General features: G+C 35.1%; 1 protein-coding gene across 1 annotated transcript; it reads right to left on the bottom strand.

Annotated features, from left to right (window-relative positions):
* Positions 1-449: 449 nt before the first annotated feature.
* afg1la (AFG1 like ATPase a) lies at positions 450-7337 on the bottom strand. The gene is made up of 13 exons (XM_059518475.1): positions 7209-7337; positions 6168-6385; positions 6015-6066; positions 5810-5911; positions 5006-5136; positions 4732-4831; positions 3763-3821; positions 3047-3129; positions 2577-2647; positions 2250-2350; positions 2030-2170; positions 1844-1960; positions 450-951 (listed from the first exon to the last, which is right to left on the bottom strand). Exons 1-13 carry the CDS (start codon positions 7315-7317, stop codon positions 823-825), a joined length of 1413 nt encoding a protein of 470 aa, XP_059374458.1. The 5' UTR covers positions 7318-7337; the 3' UTR covers positions 450-822.
* Positions 7338-17289: the final 9952 nt, after the last annotated feature.

Here is a 17289-nt window from a genome sequence, read left to right as displayed (position 1 = left end):
ATACACACACGGATATATACACATATACATATATATTAGTTTTTTTGACTGGAATTGACCATTCCTGCAAAGCTATTGCTGTTCAGTTGCTAGGGTGTTGTAGGGTGCTAAGTCAAAAGTAATTGTGATTGCACACTTTTCTTCAACAAATCACACAATCTGAGGCATCATTCATGCACAATGTGTGCTACAGTCGGAATACACACCAAAATGTATTCCTTAAATATGTATTATTATTATTATTATTAAATATGTATTCCCTAAGTATGAGCTGACTTAGCAAGTACTTCCAACGAAACCACCTCCAACCATGTCTTCTTCATTAGAACAAAATATACATGACTAATTTTCTCATTTTATGTTTTGGACACAAATAATGATGAACGAACCACATCAACATCACAGACCTGAAACAGAAGGATTAGAGAAAGCTTCTGAATAATCAGACATCAATAAAAATCATTTTAATGCAAACAATCTTAAATAGGTTGCATATCAGCTGTTTGACAAGTATAGGTTGTCAATAAAATATTCCACAAACCATTTTTATAATCAGAAAGGCAGCCTGATTTCAAAACACATCTTTAACAGATCCACATCCAAACTTCTTCAACAAACCTGCCATTCTTTCAAGACCAAACCTCAAAAAGAGGCTAGTCATATTTGTATGAGCGTTTATAAAGTGCAGCATTATTCCATACAGTTCTGATTAAAATACCGTCCTCACCAAATCAAAGTGGAGTTGATCCCAGAACCTCATGAGAGGCTGAGTCTTATGATAGCTGAGATGGCTGCTGTACATGGAGTTAGTAATGATAAAAGCTACTTCGAGCTCCGATCTCCTGCAACCCAGTACTCCTCTGTTTGCATCTCAGTAAGGCGAGATACAGTCCTCTGGAACGCAAACACCTCCTCTTCTCCTGTAAAGATCGCCAGTGAGCTGCCGGCATCCTGATGCATTAAAAAAGAAAATTAAATCACTGCCGCACATCAATGTGAAGAGATTGTCACATCAAGGTTAAAGATCAAAGGATTTTTAATATCCTGCTCAACCCCAGGTCAGCCAAGATGCAGAGAAGTTTGTTTTCAATAGAAAAAGCAATGTTATGGATTATGGACTTTTTTTTTAGACAGAAGCAACAAATTAAAGTTTAAAACATCTAGATTTTTTTTCTAACAAAAAATAAATAAAATGGCTTCATAAGAACTGTGAACTGAAGTGGTGTGGATTACTGTGATGTTTTTAATCAGCTGTTTGGACTCTCATTCTGACAGCACCCATTCACTGCAGAGCATTGTAATTCAAATCTGTTCCCATTAAGAAACAAACTCATCTACATCTTTAAGACCAGTAAGAGGTTTTATTTTGGAGTATTACTTTTTTTTTCAATATTTTCATGACAGTTAAACACACCCCACCTACCATAACGAAACCAAACATTCTCTATAGTGATTTAATTACTCTCTTTCTGCCCAGTCCTATCAAGCAACAAGTTTGGGGTCAGTAAGACTATTTAAAAATTAATGAATACTTTTATGCTATACTATGCAAAAAAATTCAGCTTTGCATCACAGAAATAAATTACATTCTAAAATATATTCAAATAGAAAACAATTTTTTTTAAATTGTAATGATACTGCACAATATTTACTATAGACACTTCTTTCAGAAACAAAGAAAAAAAATAATCTTACCAACTCCAAACGTTTGAATAGTATAAGAGGTATTGACCGATATCATTTCATTGGCTTCTCTCAGATTTATAATAAAATTCCAAAGCCAACATTCAGGTTCCTTATTTAATTCTCAAAAAATTTCAAAAGGAAATAATTCGTAAATTACCCTTGAAATGCCCAGATCATCCAATAAAACATGAGTGTCGTGATGGTCGTGATGGTCTTGATGTTCATGAACAAACAGATCATCTAACGGAGCTTCGGCCAGCAGCACGACTCGAACCTGTGGAGATATTCCACCGAACTGTGAGAGGGACCTTCCCACAGAAATCACAAGTGTTTCATGACCTACCTTGTGCTCATACAGTGCATCAATAAGAGTTATGAAGCGTCTGGCTTGCGTCTTCTTGTTCAAAGTGAGCAAAGGAATGTTTCGTATGAAAACTGTGTCAAACACAGCAGAGATCTCCAGGTAGTCGCTGGCTCCTACAGGCTAACAGTAAAAACAACACAATACTTAAATTAGTTCATTTCAATGGAGGATGGTGAAACAACTTAGGAAACAAGCTTACTCGATCACACAGCTCCTCAAAAGTGCAGTCTGCTATGGTCCCACATGCTTTGGCAAGTGTCAGTATCCTGCCATGTACCTTTAGAGATCTGGGCCGAGTAACTGTGATAAAAAAAACAAATCAAATTTGCATAAAATATAAAGTTCAAAGAACAAAATTCTGGATGCATTACACACACATAATGGTACATACATTCACATCTGTAGCAATGTGACAACTAATGGGCTGCCATAGAAATTCTTTTGTTAGGGTGTTTTTACTGATAAACCATCAGCTTATTAAACGAGAGTGTTTTGTTATTTAGCAAACACATTACAGCCAACTTACTGTCATTCTGTTTGAAGGCCATCTCATCGAACAGCTTATCGAGTGTTGCATCAACATCAGGTTCACTGGAACTAGATCCAGAGATATTTAATAAATAATTGATCACTTCATAATACAGTCTTTTTATTCATGAATACTTGGTCAAAGCAATAACATTTACTTGTCAAGCTAAGCATGTGATGCTTTTAATGTTAAAATACTTTTTGATACCCCATCTTAAGACAACAGGAGCGATTCATATGATATTCAAAACATGGAGCGTTCTGACTTACCCAGGCAACACTGGGAGTTTGGATTGTTTGAATACTTTCATTACTTTTGCAGCACTTTTTTGGCATGGAAATTTCACAACTCAACATGTTTAAGATGCATGTCTTTGATTAAAGAAAGTAGTTAACTTGCATAACTGATTAAAAGTTGACCACTAAACTAATGCAGCGTCTCATTTTGTACAACATTCATTTTCTTACAGGTAGAAGAGTTTTCCAGCTGCAGGGCAATTTCTTCTCCGATAATCTATTCCAGAATCCAGACGTAGTGTTTGGCAATACTCCTATTTTAAAAGACATTTGACCACTGCATTATTTGAAGCTCTTCTAATAGAAAGAAACTTAACCTGCATTATCATTTGACCTCATTCCCAAATGTTCAACAAGGACATTAAAAGGAATAATTCACCCAAAAATGAACATTTGCTAAAACTTTACTCACCCTCAGACCATCCAAGATGAGTTTGTTTCTTCAACAGAACAGATTTGGAGAAGTTAGCATTGCATCACTTGCTCACCAGTGGATCCTCTGCAGTGAATGGGTGCCGTCAGAATGAGAGTCAAAACATCACAATTAAAAAAAAAAAAAAAACGTTTTAATTTCACAAGACAATAACTGATGGACTGGAGTGGTGTGGATTACTTTGATGTTTATTGTGATGTTTTTATCAGCTGTTTGGACATTAATTCTGATGGCACCCATTCACTGCAGAGGATCAATTGGCAAGACAGTTATGCAATGCTAGCTTCTCCAAATCTGCTCTGATGAAAAAACAAACTCACCTTAGACAAACTGAGGGTGAGTAAAGTTTCAGCAAATATAAATTTTTCGCTGAACTATTCCTTTTGGTACAGTACGTAACACCAATAAACATCACTTATGTTTCAGATAATACAACTGCTGCTGAAGTGCTTACCTTTAGCACAGCGATGAAAGGCACAAAGTTCACCCTTTGTAATCCGTTTTTGTACAGATCTGTAAAACAAGATATTGTGCTCAAACAAACTGGAAATCGGGAGCGAAGACATACTGAAAGAAACTGCACATTGTGTGATGGCTACACTGAACAAAAAAAATTGTGCATGATTTTTCAAATCAATCTTCAATGAGAAATTGCTAGTAAATGTCATAAAAAAATCTAACAGAAAATGCAAGTAACACATTGAATTAAAGGGGTCATGACATGTTTTTTTTTTTTTTTAACTATGTTCCCTGAGGTATAATTATAATATTACTAAAGTGTTTTGGATGAAAAACTGAGTCATTTCTGACCTTTTCTCTCATCCTCTGAAACTGAAATGGACTGAGGTCAGTGTAACCGCCCACTTTTATGATTGGCTAACATCATTGCCTATGCATAACAGTTTTAAAAATAGTTTTTACATGAAATACATTACTTACAGTTTGTGGCATCATTGTTGGGTCCAGAACAGTTGGCACAGCCTGATCTTTAAGCAAAAATATTTTGGCAAAGCCAGCATCAAACTGCGATTTTTGTCTCAAAACAGTCAACGGTGAAATGTACTGAACATGCGCATAAATTAGCACTGACCTGACTGGGACGTTTACTAAAAATAAACTGAATCCATTTTTCTGTGATGTCGGGACCCTTTGGGAGAGTCTACAAACATGTTATTTTTCCACAGCCAGGAATGACACAAAAATCTTATTGTAAACAATTACTCCTTCAGTTATGAAAGTTATGAAACTTGCAGGATGTATTAAGCATACAAAGACTTTCTCTGTGTCAAAAGATCAAGGGAAATTTGGTTTCTCATGTCATGACCCCTTTAAACATGACATTTTTAAACAGAAAGGCTGTTACACAGCAATGTGTATTAACAACTACACTCAGACTAGTTTAGCTGGATTCATTGCTTCTTACCATCTGGAGGCCGATTGGACGTTGCTACAACTACAACCCCATTCAGGAAGAGGTTCTCAAAGAGCTGCTTAAGAATCATGGCATCTGCAATGTCAGTGACCTAATGAACAGAGAGAGCAAAAGAAACCTTAAAAATCAATCCTGATTATTCTCTGTAACCCTTTGATTATCACTGCATGGATTTGAAAGATAACAGAAGCAGATCTGAGTACGCTGAAGCGATCACAAAGCTTGATTAGATTTCAACTAAACAATTACTAAGTAACACATTCACCTGGAACTCATCAAAACACAGAAGGCAGGCCTCCTCGCTGATTTCTTCAGCCACCGGTGCGATAGGATCGTACGCCTTCGCCATTTTACCCACTTTTCTCTTGGGCAAACTTTGCTTGAGCCGATGGATCCCTATATAAACATGAGTCTAACGTCTGAGTAAAAGCAAATAATTGTGACTTTACTAATTTTCAAAAATACAAAAAAGGTGCACACGTTCCACAAACACAAACAGGGCTCAAGCGCAGGACAAAGGAGACAAACTAAAGCAAAGAACAGACATAATGTCACATTGCTCCATAAAAACTTTTTTTATTGTAACGTCACGACCAAAAGGACTTCGTTTCCATGCCTGACAAACAATAAAAAAAATTTTTATGGAGCAGTTATATCAGTGTGTGGACATTTATTTTAATTTTTTTTTTGCATCTGTTTAGAATTGATACGCAGTCATTTTGGTGCTCTGTGAATATTTCAGTCACTCATTCTTGTTGAATAATGCATTTTGAGCCAATTTCTGACTTTAGCTTAGATAACATTGAAGATACACAGTGCCCATTTCAGACAACAATGAAAAATAATAGTCTGTTGGTGAGAAAATGTGTTGTGTCACTGGTCTAATATTAACCAAATGTTACGAGGCTGTCACAAAATCAATTAAACTAATAGTTAAATGCAGTAAAAATAAATAAATAAATCAGCCAATTAATTAAAAATGACCAGAGCCTTACAAATTATCAGTGCACAAAACTCAATAAAAGATATATTTACAATCTGCAAAAAAATAAATCATACACAAACTTACGTTTATGTACATCCAACATGAATCCATGAAAATGGACCCTTTTTTTCTTCACGGTCTCTACATGATCATAAAACATATCCATAACCATAGTTTTCCCTGTGCCTGAGAGAATGAAAAAAATTTGAAAACAAGCATTGATAACAAAACTGAGCATAACAAGACAACAAAGTTTGACTGAGCCACAACATGATGCCACAGAACTTACCAACATCTCCATATATGTAATAACCTTTTGGCGGCTTTCTCTTGGAGAAGAACTGTTGTGGATGTAAAAGAAGTGTGAATATAAGTGCATTTCAACATCTGCAGGGTGTATTTTGGCTGCTTTAGCCCACACACGATTTTTTGCATGGTTTACCTTTGAGAAAAGCGTTGAGTTTTTGTTGCTGTACCCTCGAAGGTCCTTTTGCATCTGATCCAGTTTTTCCAAAGCGGCTCTCTGTTGCAGATCTTCTCGTAACTGTCCATCTCGAATGAGACTGTTGTAATGCTCCAACGGTCCACCAAAACTGCTTTTTGGAGAGGTTGTGGCACTGGGAACTTCAACCGTCTGCGACAACACACCTGTGGCAAGACCTGCAAAACAGAAAAGAGTTGCATGAGATTGAGATGAATGATGTTTTATGAGTAAACACGAATAAAACAAGATCAGCATGGCTGCACCTTATTCAACACGAACCTGCTATTTCTTGTGACTATATGTCACAATGGTTGTACTTCACTAACTATTTGTATTTATTTAGTCATTTATCAGACGCTTTTATCCAAAGCAACTTACAAATGAGGACAACAGAAGCAATCAATTGTAGTATTAAAATAACTAAAACGGATCCAAAAACTAGAAGCTAAAACTTAAAAATACTCCCTATACACATTTTCAAAATAAAGAAATAGATTAAAATGACAAATGCATGCAACAAAATTTCAAAATTTTACATGAAAAAGAAAGCTAAAAACAAAGGTATAAGAGTATAATTATGTATAATGATTAACTATAGGTCTTTGAAAAAAGAGTTCAGTTTTAACAAGGGTTGTTGTCTCTAGCATTGATTTTAAAAATCTAGATCAACCAAAAGGATAATTTATGTAAACTCTGTCCTACAAAATACAATTACGATATAATCATAATAGCTGTTGAATCACAGTGACATGCATTAAGTATATAAAAAATAAAGTAGTTAAAGAAGACTATGAGAGTATATACACCACTAAAGTGGCAAAGTAGATCTTGAGACAAATGCATTTTTAACATTACGTTACTCTTATTTATCTTATTTAGAGTCGAACATACTGGGTGTTCTTGTCTTGTCACAATGTCAGTGTCAAAGAGGAAAGACGAATATAATGACATTTATCACATAAGCATTTCTGTCATTCAAATGTCATTGAAAGCCCTTACCTCTTTTAATACAGCTGACAATATCAGGGAAAGTTGAATTCAACAGAAGCTTATTTTTTACACATAAATGAAGTCCATGCGCCACCAAGGACGCTTTACCGGCTGCCATGATGATACAAAATGCGGAAGCTTTATTGAAACTGCGCTCCAGGCAGTGGAGAGGTGGGCGTGGTCTATATATAGCTCATGAATATTAATTAATACGTATATCTCCCCTCCAGTTAGCAAATTACGTCAGATAGACCTAATTTATATTCATGAGTTAGCGTGATTTGCTAATCGTGGCTTAACTATTGAAGGCCAAAAGGGCCAAAACGTATGAAACTGTTTTGTTAACACATATTTATTTTAGTTTAAACAGCACAAACGGCCTGCTCCTGTCAATATCATCATGTGTTCAAATTCAAGCATTTGCTGTGTCCCTAAGTACTTACTTGTTCTGATGAGGAGAAAGTACACATTTTGGGACATATCAGATCACTCTGTCGCAACCTGTCACTAATGTAAACTGCCATGTGAATCATCGTCACAGTTAACGTTCTCCACATTTAATTTAATTAAACTTCCTACCGTATTGGAGAGAAAAGAAGCAGCTCGTTGATCTGCCAGGCGATTGGTCTTTTAATGTGGAGATCTCTGCCATAGTCTTTCTCTGCTCCGTGATGATGCATTTAAAAGTTAATGGCCATAAGGATGTTTAGAAAAGTTCAAATTGTTGTTGCAGATGGGATATATCTAACACAGGTAACATAAATAATTTTACCAGGTTAATGTTGATTATTAGTATCTTCAGCCCCTTTATAACCATCGGTTGCGCACATTCGCCATGTTTGTAGTTTTTAACGGGTATTATTGATGTTTGTAGTTCTGAACTGAATCCTTCGCCAAAGCGCAATGGGCAATTGTGGGCAATATTAGCCAATAGAGTATGCACGGATCCACACAAAAATCTACCTGAAATATTAGACCATTCCCATTCTGGGACTTTTGGCATACTCTTTTAATCATATATGCTTTGGGACACACTTATTCTAATCTCACATAGGGATAATATGAACATTGGAATGCAGGGATTAAAACCTAAAAGAGCCACGTGTTTTTTCATAATTTCTGAGCATTTCTGCAGATCTTGAGTGTAGACCAAATCTAGCTCATATGAGTATTACAGTAGTATAGAAAAATACCATGCATAGGCTATATTTATTATAGTAGTACTGTAGTTGAACTTTGTGACACCAAACAACTTCCCTGTGCAAAGGATTATGGGGGCCTGAAGTGTACCCTTAGAAATCCTTCATTCCGAAGGGACCTTTGAAGTGGCCAGTTTTGAGCACTTCGGTTTGGAACGACTCTTCAATTTGGAGGCCATAACGGTTTTCACTCTGAAGTGCCCACTATTTTTTTCTACAGGTTTTTAAATGATAGTTTTATTTTGAATGCTAATGGAGCCTGTCCTTCAATAAAAAACGACCATATAGGTCGTTTGTACAAGCACCTTATTACGACCCATATTTACGTTTTAAAGTTAAGCGCCATCTAGCGGGCGTATAAATAAATAAGCTGTCGTCATGAAATGACGTATCACGTCATAACCAATCAAAACGCACGTTTATTTAAATGCAATGTGTGGGCTTTTTACACCGATCTCACAGTATTTCCTACATATTTTACTTCTACTATTTTGTTCGAATGACCACACCTAACTCCACCCCTAACCCTCACAGAAATCATGCTAAATTATGATTTATTGAGCATATACATTTTCGTAAACGTCCGTTCCCCGGGATCGAACCCATGATAGCATGATTACATATCAAGGTACAGCGCAATAATCTACCAACTGAGCTACACGAAACACAAACCAGAGTGCAAATAAAAGAATACAAAACATTAATATGAAAATGACGTTTTGCCGATAGGGGCGCAATTGTAGGATACGCTCTGATGGGTCGTATTTCAGGGATTTGGACAAACGACCTATACGAGCGTATTGGTTGGAGGACAGGTTGGAGCTTGGAGCTTCTTCTTTGCAGCTAATAATACCCATGTTAGTCTGATGTGTGCATCCATGTAAAATCTTTCCAGGTATGGAAGGATTTGATAATGAGTAAGCCAGATGCTCTTATTAAAAATACAGTTATTGTTGACATATATAATGACAGCCAGCAGCCTAGCCATAATCCCATCTCCTCATCCTGCTAAAGCAGTATATTATGGAAGAACGTTTTATGAACATGTGATGGGAAGCAGCCCAGGATCTGGATGCCTGTTTCCATGACAACAAGGAACGGCTCGGCAACTGGGCAGCATCATGAACACTGAAACACATGCTTTGGCTTCATGACATGCTGAGGATGATGAGACGAGCAACTCTACCGAAGGTTTCCTGAATGCTTTTGAAATTATTTTCACCATAGCCTTCTTTGCTCTTGACTGGAAGGTAAGGTGAGAAGGCTATCTTTATTTTAGCCATGCTCGTTGTATCTGATTATGTGTAGTGCTTCCATTCTGTGTCCATAGCTGCTTAATGCAGGCTCATGCTGAACAGTGTGAATGAGATGGATGTGTATGTGTGTGTGTGTATCCATTGCAAAAGCACTTGTCTTCACCTGCACTCAATGCTTTTATCTAATAAGAGTAAGCCTCAGGCGAGAGATGCAGTTTGGGGGAGGGTGAAGAATAATGCAACATATCTATATCAATTTATATATTAATATATATAAACAACAGTAGCTATAATTGACTGGCTTGTTAATGAAGGCTAATAATCTATCTATCTATCTATCTATCTATCTATCTATCTATCTATCTATCTAATTTAAAAAAAGCCTGTTTTATGGATTTTTTTTGTTGTTGATATTTTTATGAAAAAATAAATGACCATCTTAAAAATAATAACAAAATTTAAAAAATCATTATACAAAAACATTTGTAAAGGTTTTTGGAATGTTATGTTTTACAAGAAAGTTCTATTTCAGTCTTCATTTGATACTTTTTAAAGATTCTTTGATGCATAGAAAGTTCAAAAGACTAGCATTTAATTTAAACAGAAATCTTTTTTAATATTATACATGTCTTCACTTTTAATAAACTTAATGCATCCTTGCTGAAAAATGAATTGGAAAATAAAATATTTTCTCACCTGATTTTTTTTTTCAAAGTTAAAAATTTCACATTTTAATTCAATGTGTTACTTGTCATTTCTTTGCAATTATTGACCAAATAGCAATATCTGAATGAAAATTGTTTTGATGCAAATTCTAAATTTTTTTCATTACTGGAATGTATATGTGTATTTCTATTAAAAAAAAATCTTCACACATTTTCAGATAATATTTTTACTTATTTTTGCACAGTAAAAATTTACTTTTATTTTATGAGATTCACTAACAAGCACCTTTCAAATTATTGGTCCGATTACAAACAAGTTGATATGTATGATTCCCACACCCTTTAATCAATTAATTTCCATTACTTAGTTGCTGGTGATTACTGTATATGCTTTTTTTTTTTAATGTCACTCTAGAAACTTCCAATACATTTTCCAAGCCTGTTAATTATGTCATGTACATGGAAACATAGATGTCCTCCACTCCAAAAATGTAGGTAGTAACACATTATGAGAGTAAACCCTCATGGTCTATAACCTGTCATGTCAATATTCTCTGTTTGTTGTCTATAGATCTAATGTGTGCTCTTGTGGATTCTGCACAAAGATCAAACAACAGGAGTGAAATGCAATCAGCTTCATTGAACAGCTCATTCAGCTCCACCCAGACAGGAGTGATAGTGGACCGCTTCTCGGCGAGACAATCATGGTTCTTTTAAATCACTATCCTCAGTCTCTCCCTGAAATGAGAATAGGTGAGAACAGGATTTAAGCTTAGTCCTTTCTAAAGACCATTCATTCGGCTCAAAATTGATTTTCATGTGGCTACAGTGAATTATATTTCTATTCTCTGCACTGCTCTTTAAAGCAGCTGCTGCATTTATCCATCACGTCTGTTATTGATTAAATGTCAGCTGACCCGGTGGAGCATCTTCTTAATTTTAATTAGATATTATGGCTGTATATTGAAAGCTTATCCTCCCATTGGCTGCTGAAGCCAGGAATGGTGATGTCACCTTCATAAACACTATTCCTTTACCTGACATCAGCTCAGTGCTATCTATTTTAATAGAATGTTCAATTAATGAAACATTCTAAAAAAAAAAAAATCTCAGTTAATGAACTTAAATTCCACTCAGTACAGGAGTTGGAGTTTTATTGGAATTGGATGAATTGAATTGCAATGACAGGAAGATAAATTAATCTAAATACAAATTCAACAACAAGTCTCATTAGTCCAAAACAAGGTTTACAATAAAATATAAAGAAACATGACTAATTATGCCTATTTATTTAATGATATATACACTATCATTAAAATGTTTGAGGTCTGTAAGATGTTTTACTGTTTTTGAGAGAAGTTTCTTATGCTCATCATCATATATATTGATCAAAATTATTTGATAAGAATTATTTAATAACAGTTATCTATTTGAATATCTTTTAAAATGTAATTTATTGCTGGGATGCAAAGCTAATTTTTTTTTGTATCATTATCAATATTATTATTCATGTTAAAAACTTAATGTTGTTCTGCTTCATATTTTTGTGTATTTATTTATTTTGAAAGTTTGATGAATATAAAGTTCAAAAGAACATCGTTTATTTGAAATCTAAAACATGTATGTACTGTCTTTGATAAATAAAAGTATGAATTGCTTTCAGAAAAATATTTTTGACCCTTTTTTTCACTTTTTTAACAGTAGTGTAGAAAACATCTTCACACCTGATTAGACAAGTTTATCTAAGTTAAATACTGTCAACACAATCAGTTGTGTAATTAGGAGAAAACATCTGCTAGAGTATCTTTCTCTCGAGTGTTAATAACATAATAAATGAAACATTGTTTTTCATTAAAATTATAAAAAAAGACTGTTCTGTGGTTCTAAACCTTTTTTCTCTTCTGTTGAACAAAGATATTATAAAAGGAAAGGACATAAAAAGGACAAAATAGCACGTGAATCCACTGACAGAACATAGAAAGTTATGTGAAATGACTAAATGAATTAGTGAATGTGCTGATGTTAATGTGGATGAGAGCTGGCACTTGATCTTTGACACACATGATCTTTATGGTGTTTCCCAAGTAATTCATCATTCAAGAACTTGATTCCTCTTGACTTCACTAAACCCTGATGAGTCACCGGATCCTGAGGATTATTCCACACTGCTGTCATATTCAGTGAACCCCAGTGATTCACTTACATACAGTACGTCCTGCGGGTTTCACCCATTCACTGATGCTGCAGCCCTTCAACCTGCATCACTGCTCACAAACATCACAGCAGGTACAGGGAAACCCTGCTTCATCTGTACCAAGAAGAGAAGCATAAATGGACAAAAAATGGGCCGTGTTACATCAGAAGTGAAGATGATTTCATTCCTTCCCTTTTTCTCAGAATGTTTAAATCCACAGGACATCAGTCCTCAACAGAGTCCACACGGTCGGTGGATGATGTCTGGTTCATCAAGGATGCTCAAATGTATGTGTTTAGAAATAATTTATAGGTTTTACTGCATGCATAAGATATTGCAATATTATTATTATTTTTTGTTCTGTTTTTCTCACAGGAAACAGATGGCAATGCTCTGCATTTGAGGACTGATAAAAACATTAAAATATCTGGGACTGAAACGGGGATCTGAAGTCACACTGAGAGAAAATAAACATTTTGTGTGTCATTTTTCACATATTTGTTGATTTAGTGTTTCTGACTTATCATTAATTGCCGTTGAAAAAAGCGTGTTGGTATACAAAATATGATTACAGAAAGTAGCTCAAGAACAGCATTTATTCAGCGTTGGAAAGATGCACAAAAATGAAAAAATGAATGGTCTGTCAGCTGTGAAATGTTTTTGGTTAAAGATGTTCTGCTTTGCTAGAGAAATCACTATCATAAGTTATCAAAATGTGATGAATTGTTTATGCTTCTCAGTTGTAAGTCGCCTTGGATAAAAGGATCTGCTAAATGTGTGAACGTATTTATAAACTTTTGAACCAAAACAAATATAATTTATAATTTATATGAAACTCAGTTCATTTACCGAAAGCACAATTCATACAACATAGAATATAAACATTAATAATCCTGATAAATGAAACTTTCATCAGAGTAAATATTTGGTCAGTATATTATTATTATTTTGAAATGCATTAGTCATTCTGCATTAGTCATTACTTATTCTGCAAGAGATAAAGATGTCTAGCATGTTACAGTATCAGATATTTTTCTTAAAGGGACAGATGTGGTCACCATTAACCTTCATGGAAAAGAGCAGCTTGGACGTTCAGCTAGGAAACTCCTGTTTTGTTTCACACACACACACACACACACACACACACACACACACACACACACACACACACACACACAAAATGTTTGGAGTGACATGAGGGTGAGTAAATGACTAGCAAAACAGAGGGAGGCCTACAGTTTCCACTAAAATTGACTTGAAAGACGCCAATTAAAATTAATGTGAGCAAAATTATATATACAACAGTTTTCCAGCAGCTTAATTGGCTGGTACAGCAGCTGTCGAGTTTAAGATTCAAAAAGGAAGCAGACCATGTTTGCAAGTGATTAAAGAAATCCTTCCTTATCCATCCTTCAAAATGATGCCATTTAAAACAACGCACACAATATCTCTTCTGCACTAGCCTTCTAGAAATCCAGAAAATCTTTTCATGAGCTAAAAGCCTCATTTAGGTTTTTAACCCTGTTTCTTTTTAATGTAAACAGTAGCACTATTTGCACTACAAGCAAGTATGTTTATAGTTAAGAGAATACATTAAAGGAATATGAAAATAAATACCAATTTGTACTATCAAGCAGCATAAGACCCGTTTTTGTTTTTTTGTTTTAACTAAAAATGACACCGGAAGCAGTGCAAAATAAGGTTGATAAATTAATAATTCAAACACCCATGAAAATATTTAGGTTCTCTGACACATACGAAATGCATTTAAAGGTTCTCCGAGTGATCCAATCAACTGATTCCTTTCGTTTCTTTCAGTGAAGTTTCTGCAGTGTTTAGGACTCAAACTGGCCCTAAATTGAAACAACTTATGCTATATTGGATAAGTAACAATTCTGTTTGAACAACTTAAAACTGACATTTGTATTTGTAAACAATGTCTAAAAGTTAAAACTTGAAAGCAGTGCAATAGTTTAAGATATACGTTTTTCTCTTGTTTCTTTTTCTTCCCTGACATGTTTGGTTAAACCGTTTTTACAAAATGTTTGGTTCTCAATAAAATTATTAAAAAGAAAATCATGTAAAGTAGTGCACAAACTACTAGCTACTACTAAATATTGTAGAAACATAATTTTCTGTAAAGTTGCTTTGTAACGATTTGTATTGTAAAAAGCGCTATACAAATAAACTTGAATTGAATTGAATTGAAAGTAAAGCGCGCTTTAGTAAAGTAACGTGGATTTTAACTATGTCATATGAATATATGCTATTTAAAGAGAATGGAAGTGAATGAGGTTGATTAAAAACAACAGTAACAGCAACAAACATTATTATTCCCTCACACATCCAAGTCTCTGGGAACCCTATAGGCTACTGAACACAGAGAACTTGCAATAGATAATAAAGAGCGTTCACCAACAGATTCGCATGTAAAGAATGCATACGATGGTTATTAAAGTGTTTACTGACATGAGCTCCCTAATAGCAGGGTTGCAAGCATACAGTTTGCGCAAACGCACGCGAGGAGCAGCCGTGTGGTGGTGATGCTCGCTGCATGCCGCATGTCTTGCGTCGCATAACGCACACACACAGACGGAAGCAGGCTCGTTTCAGCTGGAATCACCTTTACACATTATTTGGCGTTCAGTAAACGCGACGAATCCGAGAAATTTGGGTTCGACACACGCGAAACCGGACGGTTTGCGAGCACCAGCACATTTCCATCAGCCTCTAACGCGTTAGGCTACTTGAAGGTAAGAGGCGATGCGTGCGTGCATAAGAAGCCGTGAGACATTTATGAGCGTCGCAGTCATGTATATATATTTTTTTTCTTTTGACATATAATGAAGCGAAACGATTTAACAGGCATCAATTGTGAATGCGTGAACGTGTGAATGAATGAATGAATGCATACATGAGTGACTGAATGAAAATGTTCATTCGCATGCATTATTAGTACGTGGCCTGGTTTGAGCACTTTGCGCAGGGTAAGGGTGTATAGGCTTTCATTAAAACTGATGCATTTGACAGTCACTGATATAATTGCAACAAAATCTCACTGGTTGCTTGTTACTCTCTGTTTGCTCAAATACGAACCTTTGGTGTTGTGTAATGAATTTGAGAGATTCACTGATGTTTCTCAGCCTCACTTGAGAGATGTTTGATGTGATTTGAGCGTAGTGCAAGGCAAAAGGGACTGCGTCTTTTCTCTGCGGGCTCTGGCGGAATGGTCCAAATTCACACTGGTGAATCACCAAAACACATTCAAATGATCGCCTGGGATGTGAAATGTTAGTAGTGTCCGTTATATGTATATGCAAATGTATTCTACCCATATTCTGTCACGTCAAAGGGCTCGTGATGTATATATGGCATCTAAAGCGAACGCACTGATGGTCAAACTATGCTCTTGAACAGATCTTCGTCATTAAGTCCAACATTTCCTCCGTTTCTGCATTGCTTCCCGATGGTTTCCATTCTCAAGGTCATCCGTTCAGCCATTGGTGCTTGAAAAAGACCCTAGGCTATTACATAAGAGTGACATAAGATTGGGTCGGTGGTAATAATTCCTGACTGTCTTTAATTAAAGCCGCATTCTTATTTAATGTGTTCGAGGTTGCTCTGTTTTTCACGCTCACGTTTGATGCAGAAGAGGCTGCAAACACAAACAGACGCTCCACATGGAAATAAAAAGCTCCTCTCCAACCCCTCCCCGTTTGTAGCCTGTTTTACCTGATGCCCATTTACACAAACTCTTGTGATTTTGATTTAGAGAAGCACAACACACACAGCCAGGCTGCTTGCAACCATCTGATCACATTTCACAACATGTTTTCAATTTTACATCGAATACTTTGTGTGCATTGTATTATGGGGCTAATTTGCATTCATATTTTAAATTATTTAATATGCATGACATCATGTTGCTCCCTTTATTTATGCATTTACCTTATTTTGGAATGTGGAGTAAGCTATTTTTCTTTTTTCTTTTTGTGAATATGAGAGATTTCCTAATCGTTAGTCACAAATAATGTTTTTTGCCCACTTCTGTTAATTGTCCTTCAGTTGCAATAATTTCAATTTCATATTTCAATGTAACCAAATATTGGTGTGCAGTTTCGCTAAATGACAATGCATTTTTTTTTTTCTCAAATGGTTTTCTTACAATTGGGTCCTGGCCTTACTGACTAATAAAAAAGTTATTTTTATTTTTTTAAATCTACATTGTAAAGATAAAGTGGACATTGCCAAAATATAGAGTCATTTTTAAAATATACAGACAGCCTTGTCAATGCACACATTTTCTAATAATTTTTATGATTTTTAAAATAAATATTCTGTTTAAAATAACTGCTATTTCAGCATTTGTGTGCTCTGAAAAAAAAATCATGTAGAAACAAATATAAAAAAAAATTGCTAGTAAATTTAACAAATTATTACAAATTAACACAAATAAACATTCAATTAAATAAGAAATTATGAAGTAGAAAAATTTAAATATTTTATTTACAATTTCAAAAAATATTTTTACAGTGTACTTACTATTTGCTTTTCTTTTATTATGCATATATCGGCCAACCTGCTCCTTACCAATAGGTTTACTGAAACGCTGTTTTAATGGCTGATGCTGATCCAGATCCAGATCAGTATCGGCTTTTAAAATGTGTGATCAACCAAATTAAACAACATTATTTCATGACCGTTTATGTTGTTGCTCCATTTTGGGATCAATGTCTCTAGCTGGATTTAAATTCAACTCAGATTCTCACTTCAGGA

Source organism: Carassius carassius, chromosome 31 (genome assembly GCF_963082965.1).
Source record: "Carassius carassius chromosome 31, fCarCar2.1, whole genome shotgun sequence".
Taxonomy (NCBI): Eukaryota; Metazoa; Chordata; class Actinopteri; order Cypriniformes; family Cyprinidae; genus Carassius; species Carassius carassius.
The sequence above is the reverse complement of the archived record's forward strand: the minus strand, read 5'-3'. Positions and strand labels throughout refer to the sequence as shown.

Excerpts from the sequence above, each read along its gene's own strand:
- afg1la (XM_059518475.1), bottom strand. The coding sequence starts at position 7,317 with ATGGCAGCCGGTAAAGCGTCCTTGGTGGCGCATGGACTTCATTTATGT. Across the intron at positions 6,386-7,208 it reads TGTCAGCTGTATTAAAAGAG|GTCTTGCCACAGGTGTGTTG; the intron begins GTAAGGGCTTTC and ends TCTGTTTTGCAG. Across the intron at positions 1,961-2,029 it reads ATGCACTGTATGAGCACAAG|GTTCGAGTCGTGCTGCTGGC; the intron begins GTAGGTCATGAA and ends ATATCTCCACAG.